Source organism: Saccopteryx bilineata, chromosome 1, assembly GCF_036850765.1.
Source record: "Saccopteryx bilineata isolate mSacBil1 chromosome 1, mSacBil1_pri_phased_curated, whole genome shotgun sequence".
Classification (NCBI taxonomy): Eukaryota; Metazoa; Chordata; class Mammalia; order Chiroptera; family Emballonuridae; genus Saccopteryx; species Saccopteryx bilineata.
In genome coordinates, this window is record NC_089490.1 from 403753869 (window position 1) to 403769656 (window position 15788).

A 15788-nucleotide genomic window follows, 5' to 3' on the forward strand; every position below is an offset into this window, starting at 1 on the left:
GTCCCCGCTCCATCATCTCTCCCGTCCCCGCCCCCTCATCTCTCCCATTCCCGCCCCCCTCATCTCCCGTCCCCGCTCCATCACCTCTCCCGTCCCCGCCCCCCCATCTCTCCCATTCCCGCCCCCCTCATCTCTCCCGTCCCCGCTCCATCATCTCTCCCATTCCCGCCCCCCTCATCTCTCCCGTCCCCGCTCCATCATCTCTCCTGTCCCGCTTCCCCCTCATCTCCCGTCCCCGCCCCCCTCATCTCTCCCGTCCGGGTCGGCCTTGTAGTCCGATCTCTTGTCTTCTGGAAGCTCTGCCGCTCAGGAAGCTAGACTGTGTGAACTCACCTCCCAGCTTAGGAAGGTAGCCGTGCCCTGTCACCCTGTCGGCTGTGCTCGCTGCTCCGCTCTCCATGCGCATGCGGGCTCCAGGCTCCAGGCTCCAGACGGGGGCGCAGGCAGCCTCGAGCCTGGGCGTGGGGTGGGGGGCACATGCCCTCACAGAGTTCGTCTCGAGCTGCCCTCATGGGGGTCAGCTGCTGCCCAGGCTGGCACGTGTGGCCACCCAGATGCCCCATTCTCGCTCCTCTGTGGGTGTAAGGAAATGCTTCTGTTGCACGTGGCGGAGACGTCCACGCAGAGCATGGTGTGCTTGTCGCTACTGCTTTAGTTAGTTTGCAGCATGTGGTCCCCAGGACCGTGTCACCGTTGCTTGAATCTACCCTGTTCCTGCCGACAGGCTGAAGAGAGACATGGCAACATTGAGGAGCGGCTGCGCCAGATGGAGGCGCAGCTGGAGGAGAAGAACCAGGAGCTGCAGCGGGTACGTGAGCGGGCAAACCCAGCTGCAGCGCCGAGGGGGCCCCAGGACACGCTGGGTGGGGGCTCAGTTCTCCCCAACTCCCCTCCCCAGCTCCTGCCACGCGCGTCTGCCCTGTGGCCGCACCTGCTGGTAGGTACGCCTGCCATGTAGGCACTGTGACGTCACATTGGGCACATGGGAGAAATGGGTGCCCGCAGGCAGGCCTGCACAGGCAGGTGGGTTGCCACAGCCAAGGGCGCTGTCAGGGACTGTTCCTACTGGTGGGGTGTACCTATAGGTGCCCTCAGACACACTCAAGCCGCTGTACTGGGGTCCCCTGAAACTAGACGAGGGCAGAGTCCGCTTGCACCTCAGTGCCAAGTTCAGGTCACAGTCCTGACCTCTGTCCTGCCGCACCAAGTCACTGCTTCATGTGTGGGCACGGTGGCCCTGAGCAGGTGCACCCGGCCTCAATAGCGTGGCACTGTGGCCCGGGTAGGGGACTCCTGGGCACTACTCCTGGAGCGTAGGCCAGCTGTGAGCACGGCACAGCCCGGGGCAGAGCTGCTGTCCCAGACCAGGTGGTGCCCACCTCACAGCCAGTCCAGGCTGTCAGATCTTATTCCACAGAGACCTGCATTCCTGGCCCTGGGTGGCCAGCCATCCAGCATGAGCCTCCACAGGGTGGAGGTTCTGACTCAGGCCGGGGACTGCGTGCCAGGCAGTGCCCTACCCCCCACGTGCATATGGCACATGCACACAGGCACACACACGCATGCACAGGCACACGGACACACACAGACTGGCAGGCACGTGTTCACGTCTTGGAGAAGTAGCTTGCTGCCTGTTAGGGATGCAGTCACCACGTGCAGAACTGGCTCCCAGAGGTTTGAAGGACAGGTGTTAAGATGGGGACTCTGTTTATTTATTTATTTATTTTATTTTTCCGAAGCCAGAAACAGGGAGACAGTCAGACAGACTCCCACATGCGCCCGACCAGGATCCACCCGGCACACCCACCAGGGGGCGATGCTCTGCCCATCTGGGGCGTCATTCTGCCACAACCAGAGCCATTCTAGCGCCTGAGGCAGAGGCCACAGAGCCATCCTCAGCGCCCGGGCCAACCTCGCTCCAATGGAGCCTTGGGCTGCGGGAGGGGAAGAGAGAGACAGAGAGGAAGGAGAGGGGGAGGGGTGGAGAAGCAGATGGGCGCTTCTCCTGTGTGCCCTGGCCGGGTTTCGAACCCGGGACTCCTGCACGCCAGGCTGACACTCTACCACTGAGCCAACTGGCCAGGGCCGGGACTCTGTTTATAACTAAGGCAGTTCAGTGTAAACTCTCATGTTGTTTTGCTTTAAGAATTTTCAGTGGTCTGGGGAAAGGCTCCTGTGTTGCTGAACCTGCCTAGTTGTGGGTACAGCCTGGTACCAGCGAGCCCTATCCTGACCTAAAGTAAATTCCCCAGGAGCTTTTACTGGGTTTTGAATTTGCAGTAACAGGTGTGAACATTCTAGCAGCAGTTTAATGATCATGTATGATACTGCAAACAAGAAAGAAAAAAGAATATTCAGAGACTGCCTGACCAGGCGGTGGCGCATCAGACTGGGATGCGGAAGAATCCAGATTCAAGACCCCAAGGTCGCCAGCTTGAGCGTGGGCTCATCTAATTTGAGCAAAGCTCACCGGCTTGGACCCAAGGTCGCTGGCTCCAGCAAGGGGTTACTCGGTCTGCTGAAGGCCCACGGTCAAGGCACATATGAGAATGCAATCAATGAACAACTAAGAAGTCGCAACGCGCAACGAGAAACTAATGACTGATGCTTCTCATCTCTTTCCATTCCTGTCTCTGCCTCTGTAAAAAAAAAAAAAATTCAGAGACTGATCCCTGCTGTACAGTGTGTGAGGTCTCCGCGTGCTGCTTGTGGTGTGTCAGGCGTGATTTTGAGTGCTTTCTATTTAGTCTTTACGACCGGCACCCACATTTTGCAGAAAGGGAACCGAAGTGCAGTCCTGTGGCGAGTCCTTGTGGGCGCGACACCCTGGCCTGGGCTGGCCGCTCCGTCCCGGGCGGCGTGGCCCGGGCTGGCCGCTCCGGCCTGGGCTGGCCGCCAGCACTGCCTGTGCCTCCTCTTACTTGTGTGCTCGTGCAGCACGGGGGGCAGACACAGGCTGTTTAAACTGCGAAATTGATGGCAGTTTCATAAAGCTATCAGCTTGATAGACTGATCAACTTTACTATGTTTTAAAATTCCTTAAGGTAATTATTTGTAATTTTTAAATATAAATTCTTATTATAAAAAGTTCAGGTGATACAGGAATATAAAGAAAAACAAGTGGAAAGTCTCTATTTTCACTGACATTTTTCCAAAGTGAATTTCTTTGCCTTTTACTTTGTAGATGAAACCCGCCCGCCCCAGTTCCCCGAACGCTGACCCACACTTGTGGTCACACGTGGGGAAACTCCTCCGCTCGTGCATAGATAGGCTGGTCCGCATAGAGTCATGCTCGTTCTGGGTGGAGCCGCCTCGGGTCAGCCTGACGGTTTGGGACTGACGCGTCCCTGCGGCCCGCGAGGGCTCCTTCTAGCGGGAGCAGCAGACTTGCTCATTCGAGTTCTCTCAAGGGCTCGTCCCTGCGTGGCTCTGCCTCTGCGTTGGTCCTGGGAGCGTGCAGTCACAAATGACAGTGGAGAGGGACAACCTCGGGAGTGACCGCAGGTGCCGCTCACACCACCGGTCCTTGGCACTTTAAAAATAAGGATCATGCCGTGGCCGGAAGTTGCTAAGTTCTTGCTTTTCTGTTCAGGCCCGGCAGAGGGAGAAAATGAATGAAGAGCACAATAAGCGTCTGTCCGACACTGTCGACAAGCTTCTGTCAGAATCCAACGAGAGGCTCCAGCTTCACCTTAAGGAGAGGATGGCCGCTCTAGAAGACAAGGTCACTGTCCCGGACAGCTTCCCACCCTTCACAGGCACAGCGCCTGGGCTCTGTGCCCAAGGGGCAGGGCGTGGCCGTGGCTGCCGCCCATGGCTGCCCAGAGAAACCACGCCTTCCCGCGGGAACAGTGCCGGCGTCCCCCAATCCGAGTCCGTGGTCATCTGGCACGTTTGTGTACAGGGGAAACTGTTCGTCGTTCTTAGTCTCGAGAGCAGGAGTCAGTAAGCTGCTGCTTTTAGGGAGCCCATAACTGTTGTAGGCCTTCACTAATTAGGACTGATGGGTCAGTAATGAACACAGAGGCAGCTGTAGAGGTCATCCGTAGATAAGTTGGTGTCGCTGTGTTCCAGGACAGCTTGATGGATAGGAGGAGGCTGCCAGCCAGATGTGGCTGATGGGCCGCAGTTCACCAGCCCCTGCGCTCGGGTCTTTTCCGGGCTCAGCCCTCACCCCTCCTTGCTCTTGATTTGGAAGCTAATTTCTGTCTCCAGGGCTTGTATTCCAACTCCTGCCGTCTCTCCTTTCGTTTGGTGTGGAAAGTATTCACACCCAGCCCTTACGGCATCATCCTGGAGCTGCTATCCAGCTGTGACTGGGGAGGAGAGCAGGGGCTTTCCCCGCTCGTCAGAGAGGCTTCCCTGGGCGCGAGGGGGCTCAAATGCCATCAAACCTGTGCTGGCGGACCTGAGTGCTTAGTGACGAGGCCACTGTCGTTCCTGGGCTTGAGAGAGACCAGTGACTACTGTTGATTGTGTGACACGTGTAGTTTACACAAAGCCCAGCACGACGTGCAGTCTGACAGCCGTATGGGGTGGGTGTGCACGCCCTCAGTGAGCCAGCCTACGGTAGGAACAGTTTCTCTGGGATTTGAGTCATGTACTTGAACTTGTGTCACATTTCCCAAGTGACCTAAAAGCTACCACAAACCAGTGTGACTGATTAAAATGAAGTTACCGTACTAACTTTCAGAAAGTGAGTCAGAGAAGTAGATTATACATGTGCAAAGCATTATGAACAGTCACTCTGGCCTCATGGTCAGCGTTTCACTCTGGCAGCACGGCACTGCTCAGTAGGACATTCCTTTGTTACTTCAAACAGAAAGGTAGTCACAGGATGCTGAGACTACGTAGGACATTTCCAAGTGTCAACACTAAAGCACTGTCTGTATCTCTTCTAGAATTCTCTATTACGGGAAGTTGAAAATGCAAAAAAGCAATTAGAAGAGACTCAACATGATAAGGTACTTAAATCTTTAAACCGTCTAGCAGCTGGCTGGGAGCTGATCTGAGCCGAGCCCCGGTTACTGGAATTCCTCGGATGCTGGGCAGGAGTCGAGAGAGACTCTGTGGCGGTCCGCTGCTCCCGTGGGCTTTGGGTCTGGCGCTGTGCGTGGCTCGGAATTCTGCTTTTTTTCTGGCTTCCTGTGAAAGCCAGAGTGTAAACCTTTCATCTAGAACAGAGCTGGCCAACAGAAAGACACTATGGGCCACGTGTGTCATCTAAACATTTCTGCTAGCTATGGTGAAATTAATTTTATTTAACTCAGTATAGTCAAAATGATACTTTGTCATGTAATTAACCTGAAAACTAATGAGCTCCTTCACAGGCTTTATTTTTTTACATTAAGTTTGAAGTCCAGTGTATCTGACATTTATAACACATCTCAGCTGGGACTAGCCCCATTTCGAGAGCTGAGTGGCCCGATGGGACAGCACAGCACAGCACAGACCTGTCGGGCAATGTAAGCAGTTTTTGGTCAGCCTTACTGTTTGGCTGTGTACAGAAAGGAGGTCGAGCCTGCACAGGCAGGTGAGCGAAGGTGCGCTTGAAGTAAGATGGTGAAACAGCACAGGGGCGTGTGCAGGACCTGATCGCCCCCACCGCCTCCCCACGAGGAGTTCAGCTTCCTCAAGTGACCGTTGTGAATGGCTTGGTGTGTCTCCTCAGAAAGCTCTTCTGTGACGAGAAGTGCCTTGTTTTCGTTGGGATTTCTAAAGTTGACGTGGTGGTCTGGGTGTGTGTTTGCTTTAGGACTCTTGGAGAAAATTTTCTCAGAATTAAAACGTTTAGCTGCTCCGTTAACCTGTTGCGGCTAATTAAGTTCAACACTTGAGCACATTTAACGGGAAGAATTTCAAAGCCTGAGATTGCGGCAGTGTGTGTTGTTTGCTGTTTTGTAGGACCAGCTGGTACTAAACATCGAAGCTTTGAGGGCTGAACTGGACCAGATGCGGCTAAGAGGTGCTTCCCTTCACCATAGGTATGACATTCCCCAGCGACAGTGGCATCTCAGCCCGTCGTGTGTGCACGGGGGCACGTCCTCGGCCGTGTGAACTGTGTCACCGGTTATAGCTCGTGGGCCAGCCCAAGGCACAGGCAGGAGGGCAGAGGGCAGTGTCACCCCAGAAGGCAGGTCTGGCACCTCGGCTGTGGGACGGGGATGAGCAGTTCGCATCTGGGCCCGGACACCTGGCTCTGTTCATGTGGGTGAGGATGGCACTGTCTGATGTCTGTGCGTTTGCTGCAGCACTTGCCACGTGTTCGAGTCTGAAGGTGGATGATGGGTCACGTTCAAGTCCTGGAGCCTGACTGTGCTGGCGGGGTGGGTGGGCGCCTGGCCGGGAGTGGACGTGGCGAGGGCCCCGCCTCCCGGGGTCCTTCCTCGTCGTGGATGTGGTCGTTCTCACCAAGGGACTGACACATCCCTGGTGATGAGTGAACCCCAAGAGTGAACCGTCCGCAGGGGTCCCTGAGGCGGGCAGCTACCGGGACAGGCTCCTGTGTGAGACGTGTTTGAGGACGACTCTCGGAGCCCGTCCGGCTGTTTCTGGGTCTGCAGGTCTAGGGTACTGGGCGCTCTGGGCAACCTTGTGGCTGCCCCACTGAACCTCCTTCTAAGGGAGACAGGAGGATCAGTGAGGACGGGCACAGAGAGGCAGGGCTGGGCACTCCACTCTGCCTCTGAGACCGCACAGGTCATGCTGCGGCGGGGGCCATGGTGGCGGGGAGGCCGCCTCCTGTGCGGAGGGGCCCGTGCCGGCTGTGCCAGGGCGGACCCCCTGCTGAAGGAGCTGGAGGTGTGTTCTAGAGGGGAGTCTGCGGTGGAGTGGGGACAGGGGATGTGGACTTGGGACTTCAAGTAACGGTGTGGGAGCCGGGCGGGAGCTTGAGGGGGGCAGAGGCAGGCAACCAGGGCGACAGAGGGGACAGAGTGGGGAGCCGGGCGGGAGCTTGAAGAGGGCAGAGGCAGGCAACCAGGGCGACAGAGGGGACAGAGTGGGGAGCCGGGCGGGAGCTTGAAGGGGGCAGAGGCGGGCAACCAGGACGACAGAGGGGACAGAGTGGGGAGCCGGGCGGGAGCTTGAGGGGGGCAGAGGCGGGCAACCAGGATGACAGAGGGGACAGAGTGAGGAGCCGGGCGGGAGCTTGAAGGGGGCAGAGGCAGGCAGCCAGGGCGACAGAGGGGACAGAGTGGGGAGCCGGGCAGGAGCTTGAGGGGGGCAGAGGCGGGCAACCAGGATGACAGAGGGGACAGCGGGGAGCTGGGCAGGAGCTTGAAGGGGGCAGAGGCGGGCAACCAGGACGATAGAGGGGACAGAGTGGGGAGCCGGGTAGGAGCTTGAGGGGGGCAGAGGCGGGCAGCCAGGACGATGGGACAGCGGGGAGCCAGGCGGGAGCTTGAGGGGGGCAGAGGCGGGCAGCCAGGACGACAGAGGGGACAGAGTGGGAGCCGGGCGGGAGCTTGAGGGGGGCAGAGGCGGGCAGCCAGGACGACAGAGGGGACAGAGTGGGAGCCGGGCGGGAGCTTGAGGGGGGCAAAGGCGGGCAACCAGGACGGCAGAGAGGTCTGGGCGTGCGGGCCAGCCCACGGTGAGGTACGGAAAGTGAAAGGCGCCAGCGCGGAGCTCTGCTTCCGCTGTGCAGAGGCTGCAGGAGGGGGTGGCCAGCGTCCCCCGTGGCTGTGCCGTTGGGAGACCGTGGGCAGGAGAAACTGGACACAGCATGGGGACGGGGTGTGCTTCAAGGAGACCCGGTGGTTTCCTGTCGGGTGGGACTGTGGACATGGGAGTGGACCCATCACAGAGCCCGGCGTGGGCTGAGAGCAGTGAGGGGAAGTGGGGCCATGGGCTCGGCGTGCTGGTCGGACCCTACAGGGGGTCATGACCTTCTTCAGCAGGAGAAGACAGCCCGGCTGTGGAGGGGGAGGAAGGCAGGTGTGTAGGCTTCCACGGAGATTGGGCCTGTGGGAGAGCCGCAGTCCCAGGAGGGCCAAGCTGCGGGCAGGGCACCTGGGGAGGAACACAGAGTGAGGAGGCGTTTGTGGACCTCAGAGAAGTGTGTGTGGTCCGGCGGTACGTGTGGGGCTCTGTGCATGCGTGGCCGTTAGCTGGTGTTGAAACGAGTCACCCAGAGCAGTAGCTGGAAATCCCACTGAGGAAGAGGGAGCAGTTTCATCAGCAGGGAGGGAGGTCCCGGACTGGTATCTTCCGAACAGGTGATCAGTCTGGCCCCACCCAGGTGGCTCGGTTAGTTACAGCAGTGCTGGTCAACCTGGTCCCTACCGCCCACTAGGGGGTGTTCCAGCTTTCATGGTGGGTGGTAGCGGAGCAACCACAGTATAAATAAATAGATTTAACTATAGTAAGTTGTTTTATAAAGATCTATTCTGCCAAACTTAGTGGAAATCCAACATAAAGTACTTGGTAAGTAATTATTATTATATGCTTTAACTTGCTATAACTCTGCTTTATAAATTTTATAAAGTAAAGTGACTTCCCTACTTTATAAATCACCATGACTGTGGAACCGGTGGGCGGTTAGAAACTGTTACTACTAGCAGATACAGAAGTGGGCGGTGGGTATAAAAAGGTTGACTACCCTGGTCTAGAGCATCATCCTGAAGCCCAGGGGCTGTGGGTGTGATCCCCGGTCAGGGCACATCCAGGAACAGGTAGGTCTGTGTTCCTGTCACTCTCACCCTCTTCTCTCTCTTTAAAATCAACAAAATAAACATTTTTTAAAAGTTTAAAAAACAAAATAAATAAGTAAACAAGTGATGAGTCTTACATGTTTCAAAGACATTGCTCAGAAGACTGAAGACAGGTCTGAGAACCAGAAGTAGATGAGGTGACATGTCTCACCTGCCCAGTCTGCAGGCCGTGCGGCCAGGTGCAAGGGGGCCGTCCTTAACTTGCTGTAGTCCAGCGGTTCTCAACCTGTGTGTCGCGACCCCGGCGGGAGTCGAACGACCGGAACACAGGGGTCGCGACACACAGGTTGAGAACCGCTGCTGTAGTCGGAAGAGTGGGCTTGATCTCCCCAGATCATAAGGGCTTTTGAGAATGAAGGCCGCCACCCTTCCTTCCCTGGGCTGGTGCCAGGCTGTGGTCGTGAGGTCGTGCTCCCTACGGCCGGGCCTTCGGGTATGGTGCTCCTTCCCCTGTACCGGTTCCCCTGCAGGCCTTTTCTTAGGGGAACAGCTGATGGCTCCTTCAGTGTCCCCATTGCAGGTGCTCGGCCACCCGTTCTGGGGACTTCTCCTCATGAGAGTGTCGGCTGTCTGCTCAGCTGACGGCAGTAGCTCTGTGCTCTGGAGCGTAGACCTGTAAGCAAGCAGCCGAGCCCAGTTCCTGCAGAGCAGCGCGGTGGGTCCGGGCTCCTGCCACAGGTCCTGCAGGTGCCCCTGAGACAGCCTCCCGTGAGGGGGTGTGGGGACCCGTGGGCTCACACAGTGCAGCTTGGCCAGTGGGAAAGGCACAGTGACTGGAGGTCAGGGTGGTGCGCAGTGCGCCTCCTGGGGTCAGGGAGGAAGTGCCCCCCCCCCCGGGCCGCGCGTGCTGACCCGAGGGTCAGGGTGGTACGCAGTGCGCCTCCTGGGGTCAGGGAGGAAGTGCCCCCCCCCCCCCGGGCCGCGCGTGCTGACCCGAGGGTCAGGGTGGTACGCAGTGCGCCTCCTGGGGTCAGGGAAGAAGTCCCCCCCCCCCCGGGCCGCGCGTGGTGACCCGAGGGTCAGGTGGTGCACAGTGCGCCTCCTGGGGTCAGGGAGGAAGTGCCCCCCCACGCCACGCGTGCTGACCCGAGGGTCGGGTGGTGCACAGTGCGCCTCCTGGGGTCAGGGAGGAAGTGCCCCCCCACGCCACGCGTGCTGACCCGAGGGTCGGGTGGTGCACAGTGCGCCTCCTGGGGTCAGGGAGGAAGTGCCCCCCCACGCCACGCGTGCTGACCCGAGGGTCAGGTGGTGCGCAGTGCGCCTCCTGGGGTCAGGGAGGAAGTGCCCCCCCCACCACGCGTGCTGACCCGAGGGTCAGGTGGTGCGCAGTGCGCCTCCTGGGGTCAGGGAGGAAGTACCCCCCTCCACGCCACGCGTGCTGACCCGAGGGTCAGGGTGGTGCGCAGTGCACCTCCTGGGGTCAGGGAGGAAGTGCCCCCTTCCGCCACGCGTGCTGACCCGAGGGCAGTTCTGAGAGGACCACAGACAGCTGCCCCAGCACCTCTTCACATTGCGGTGGCCACGTTGGTCTTCCTGGGTGTTGGGGGGAGCGGACAGGGCATTGCAGTGAGCGGAAGGACGGACCCTCCCTGGGGACCTCTATGAAATTCCTCATTTCCCGAATTGACAGGCTCTAGTCTAGCTTGACACACACACTCGGTTCAGTTTTCTCCTAACGACTTTTCTCTCTCCTGTTTCAGCCGACCGCACTTGGGCAGTGTGCCGGACTTCAGGTTCCCCGTGGCGGACGGTCCCGCGGACGCCTACAGCGGCAGCACGGTGCTGCGGCGCCCCCAGAAAGGCCGGGTGGTGGCGCTGCGGGACGAGCCTTCCAAGGCAAGGGCCCCGTCCCCTCCTGGCCACCTGCCTGCACGAGTCACCTGCGCACCTATGGTTTTGAGACTTTTGGAATTATAGCATCAATAGGTCGTGTTCTCTCTTCTCCTCTCATTTTCCGTTTTCTGGCTAAATGTTTACTTTCAAGGTGTGTGGTTTTGTTATATTTTTAAAGAATGGAAATTCTGATAAAATGTGACCTCTTAAGCATAACACAGTGCTGATTAGTACTTTTGAAATAGTAATTAAGAATAAACATGTACTGCCTGACCGGTGGTGGTGCAATGGGTAGAGCATCAGCCTGGGATGCTGAGGACCCAGGTTCAAGACCCTGAGGTCGCTGGCTTGAGCAAGGGGTCACTGGCTTGGCTGGAACCTGCTGGTCAAGGCACAGATGAGAAGCAATCAATGAACAACTAAAGTGCTGCAACTACGAGTTCATGCTTCTCATCTCTCTCCCTGTCTGTCTCTGCCTGTCTCTCTTTCTCTTTAAAAAAAAATGCTGTGACTTAGGCTATCTGTAAATATGTATGATCGTATAAGTGTATTTTTTTCTTTATGTTTTTCTTAATATTTTTTTCTAGTTTATTATAAGAATGCAGTGTTTAGCATACAAAATATACGTTAACAAGCAGTTTGTGTTACCAGTAAGGCTCTGGTCACCAGTACGCTATTAGTCAAGTTCTGGGGGGAGTCAGAAGTTACATGAGGCGTTCTGACTGCGCAGGGAGTCAGCACCCCAGCCCCCGTGGTGTTCAGGGGTCAGCAGGGGTCCCTCTGAGGGAGCGCCCGGTCTCGGGTTCCACGCACCTTCCCTCATGGCATTCCCTCCCTCTGCTGAGTTCCCAGCTCCTGCCCCACCGGGACGGGCAGTCAGTCCCCCTCCACCCCGCCGTGTCAGCGGGGAGCGATCAGGGAGAGGAGACCCGGGGCCCGCTCTGTGGCCTGTGGGGAGCAGTTGTATGTGGGCGGCCAGTGAGGGGCCACCGGGAGGCTGACGTTTGAGCAGAGACCAGAGCGGGAAGAGAATTAGCCATTTGGAGCTATCGTAAGGTCGCGCCAGCAAGGGGCACGGAAGGGTGGATATGGAAGACGAGAGACTGGCGGAGAGGACCGCAGGGCTCAGGCCGGGCCGCCCCGGGAGGGGAGGGAGGGCTGCGGGGCGCTGGGAGCTGAGCCTCGGCCCTGCTCGGGCTGGCGTGTCCCAGGGCCCCCTGGGAGGGGAGGGAGGGCTGCGGGGCGCTGGGAGCTGAGCCTCGGCCCTGCTCGGGCTGGCGTGTCCCAGGGCCCCCCGGGAGGGGAGAGAGGGCTGCGGGGCGCTGGGAGCTGAGCCTCGGCCCTGCTCGGGCTGGCGTGTCCCAGGGCCCCCCGGGAGGGGAGGGAGGGCTGCGGGGCGCTGGGAGCTGAGCCTCGGCCCTGCTCGGGCTGGCGTGTCCCAGGGCCCCCCGGGAGGGGAGGGAGGGCTGCGGGGCGCTGGGAGCTGAGCCTCGGCCCTGCTCGGGCTGGCGTGTCCCAGGGCCCCCCGGGAGGGGAGGGAGGGCTGCGGGGCGCTGGGAGCTGAGCCTCGGCCCTGCTCGGGCTGGCGTGTCCCAGGGCCCCCGGGAGGCAGCTGGGTGCTCCAGCTTGGGCCCGAGGGCAGTCGTGGTTAGAGGTAGAGATGGAAGGTCGTGAGCATATAGGTGGTGACAGCGTGAGACAGGGCAGTCAGCGAGTGGGTGCGTGTGGATGGAGCTGAGGACACGCCAGGGGCTCTCCGTTTCAGAGGGTGGAGCCTGCAGCTCGGCAAGCAGGGTGCTCGGGCGTGGGTGAGAGCAGCCTCGGCCAGGCCGGGCGGGTCACGGGCTGAGGGATCCGGCAGCATGCGTCCATGCCGTGGTTCTGCTGGAGGGAGTGGGCAGACCTGCTGGTAGAAGGGGAGGCAGGGACGGGGGGATGGTGCAGACAGCTCCAGGGACACAGTTACTCTGACTGGGTGCAGCTACAGTGGTGGCCGGAAGGCCTGGGTACAGCTTTGTTGATTTGTTACTCTAAGGAGAGAAGGGGCCATGCTCTTAGCTGGTGGGAATGAACCAGTAGGAAGTGGAGTATCCGCAGACAGGAGTGGTGGCGGGAGGGCCGGGACAAGCTCATGGTGCCCAGGTCTCAGGAAGGGACACAGAGACCAGCCCAGGGTGTCTAGAAGTGCTCCCTCCTCTGGTGGCTCTGGGTGGCAGGACCCTCACTGAGATGCAGGTGGGGGAGGAGGAGAGGAGAGGAGTGGAGGGGAGGGGAGAGGCCACACGGGATCACAGAGCGCCCAGTGCACACTCAGTCCACACTTTGGGGCTCGTGTGGTGCGTTCTGGCCTTTTGCAGAGGGTTGGCTGGGCTCGGGGTGGGGTGTGAGCAGCAGCTCCCCAGGAGACTCGCTCCGTGGGCACCGAGCAGAGCGCATTCGCGGCCTGGGCGCCTGTCTGCTGTGCCGCCGCCCCTGCATCTGTCTGTGCTCAGGAGAGGGCGCTCGGGACCTGCGGTCACTCGGGCTGCAGCACTAGAGGAATGTGCAGCAGCTGAGGGTGACCCGGCTGCAGCGCATCAGGTGCGTTCTCTCGCTGCTGTCGCGTGGCTGACTGCGGCCTCGGTGTACATCTTTAGTTGTCATCTTTCCTGACGCGGCCCCTCACCCCCACGTGGAGGCAGGAGGGTCCCGCGGCAGCCTGGTAGTCTCCTCCCCTGTTCCTGACGCAGCTTCGATCTTTGGGACTTCCACCTAGAAGCGTGTAAAACCCGTGGTAGATGCACGTTGCCCTGACTGGCTGTGACCTGGTGTCATTGCTGAGACGTGGCGTTCTTGTCTGCAGGTACAGACCCTCAACGAGCAGGACTGGGAGCGGGCGCAGCAGGCCAGCGTCCTGGCCAACGTGGCGCAGGCGTTCGAGAGCGACGCGGAGCCGTCCGACGGTGAGGACGACACGGACACTCTCTTCAGCTCGTCGGCCCTGCTGTCCCCTGGTGGCCAGGCCGACGCCCAGACACTGGCCGTTATGCTTCAGGAGCAGCTCGATGCCATCAACAAGGAGATCAGGTGCGTGGCGGCCCACGGCCCTCGGGCGCGTTCTGGGAGTGGTGTGCCCTTCGGGAGCTCCGGGCAAATGCAGTCGGCGTTGTCCGCGTGCTCTGGAATAGTGAAATTTAATCCTGTTGTAAGAACTTGGGAGTTCTAGAGTTGCCCTTGGTCATAGAATTCAGTTAGCCAGGGCCTGCTCTCCACGATGGTGGCATTGGCACACTGGCTTCTGTAAGATACTGTGGAAGGGTGAGGGGTGTTAGTTTCCACCCCCCAGAAGCTCAGGACACAGCTGGAGTGCACTGCAGGGGAGCTCAGCGCCCCGGGACGCGTCCAGATAGCAGCATGCTGGGCTTCCAGAGACCGCTGGCCGGGGCACCACCAAGTGCCCCACTGGGAATGCGGAGGAGCGGGCCTCCCTAACCCTGCGTGCAGCGGGAAGGTGTGGGTGGGCCGGGCGCCGTGGGAGGGCCGGGAGAGGTCGTGGGCCAGCGCCCCGGGAGTGAGAAGCAGCAGGGTTGCTATGCGGGGCGGGACTCGCCAGGACGGGTCAGGGTTGAGTCCACGCTGGTGAAGGGTGACTACATAGGAGGAAGTAGAGGGACAGCTCCTTACCAGCCCCTTCCATCCTGAGTGACCCCCAGGTCTGAACGCTGACGGGCGAGGTTCCAGAGTGGGGTCCCCCAGTCCTGAGGACGGAGGTCAGCACAGCCCCGTCACACTCCTCCTCTGCTGCATTAAATTACTGTGTTGTGGAGACTGGGTCCTTGTAGGGCCGTGTGTGGTGAGGGGTGTTTGCGCCCTTTCTATCTCATCAGTAGCGGCTCTAGCAACAAATTTGCAGAAGACTGGGCCAGCTGAGGCCACTGTGGGGGCTGGCAGGGTTCCACGCTTCAGCGTCACTTTTCACAGGTGCTGTTAGGCCAGAGTGGCCTCCTTAGACAGAAAGTGGCCGATATAAATAGTGAGTTCCACCCACTGACGTCAGTGACAGAAAACTACTTTCAGGGCTTATGAATAGAGCTTCAGTTGGAAAGGCCACTTACTATAGGGATCCCGTATATTTTTTTAAAGAGGTAGACATCTTTTTTTTTTTTTTGTATTACTGATTTTGAGAGAGAGAGAGAGACAGGAAGGGAGAGAGATGAGAAGCATCAACTTGTAGTTGTGGCACCTTAGCTGTTCATTGATTGCTTCTTAATCTTGCCTTGCCCTGGGGAATTCCAGCTGAGCCAGTGACCCCTTGCTCAAGCCAGTGACCACAGGTCATGTCTGTGATCCTGTGCTCAAGCCGGCAACCTCAGGATTTTGAACCTAGGACCTCAGCATTCCAGGTAGACGCTATCCACTGCACCACCACAGGACAGGCAAGGATTCTGTACTTTAACGTTAGAGTAGTTACTCGCACAAATAGTGAAGTTGCCCTATAATCGCCCACTGTTCGTGAAGGGAAGAGCACTCCCGTTGACTTGAGAGGGATGCAGCATGGCCGACGTGACTCTAGAACTCCGTCGAATGATACTTTCTTCTAAGTTAGCCTTAAAAATCCATTCAGCGTTGTCATTTATGAGGGATTGGGTGTTTGGAGAACCCCCGATTGCTCTGTAGATTGACTGATGGCGGCGGAGTTCCCGCTCTGCGGTTGAGACGGCGGATCGGTCAGCGTGCGGCCTTGCTCTAAGAACAGGGCACCCGTGGGCTGTGACGGCACGAAGCCCATCTAGCCTGTCAGAACCGGCGTGCAGATGAGGGACAGCAGACACGAGTGACCAGAAGTGGCCGGGAGGCTCGGTGGGGGTCGCACTTGGTTCGGAAAGTCAGCCTGTTGGGAAGATGAAAGTAGAACATCTCTGCTGAGGCGTCCCGTGTCGGAGCGCCGTCCCTGGGGTGCACTGGTGACGGCCTTGTGTGTGCAGACGGAGGAGGAACGGCCTGCCGTGTCGTTGCAGGTTGATACAGGAGGAGAAGGAGAGCACGGAGCAGCGGGCCGAGGAGATCGAGAGCCGCGTGGGCAGCGGGAGCCTGGACAACCTTGGTCGTTTTAGATCAATGAGCTCCATCCCCCCGTACCCCGCCTCCTCGCTCGCGGGCTCCTCCCCGCCCAGCAGCGGCCGGTCCACCCCGCACCGGATCCCACACAGCCCCGCTCGGGAAGTGGACAGGCTGGGCGTCATGACTCTGGTGAGTGTCTGC

At 59.0% G+C, this 15788-nt stretch overlaps 1 protein-coding gene and 1 non-coding gene across 9 annotated transcripts in view; both read left to right on the top strand.

The window, feature by feature from the left end:
* Positions 1-15788, top strand: part of PPFIA1 (PTPRF interacting protein alpha 1) — a 92194-nt gene that overhangs the window by 50565 nt on the left and 25841 nt on the right. For all 8 annotated transcript variants that reach the window (XM_066252285.1, XM_066252277.1, XM_066252279.1 and 5 more), the window contains exons 10-16: positions 725-808; positions 3593-3724; positions 4902-4964; positions 5905-5984; positions 10415-10550; positions 13390-13613; positions 15545-15776. In XM_066252285.1, coding sequence (XP_066108382.1) covers positions 725-808; positions 3593-3724; positions 4902-4964; positions 5905-5984; positions 10415-10550; positions 13390-13613; positions 15545-15776 — 951 coding nt within the window. The remainder of the gene's footprint in view (positions 1-724; positions 809-3592; positions 3725-4901; positions 4965-5904; positions 5985-10414; positions 10551-13389; positions 13614-15544; positions 15777-15788) is intronic.
* Positions 2155-2339, top strand: LOC136321244 (small Cajal body-specific RNA 16). Its single transcript, XR_010728520.1, has one exon. It is a non-coding gene; the product is annotated as a small Cajal body-specific RNA 16 (non-coding RNA).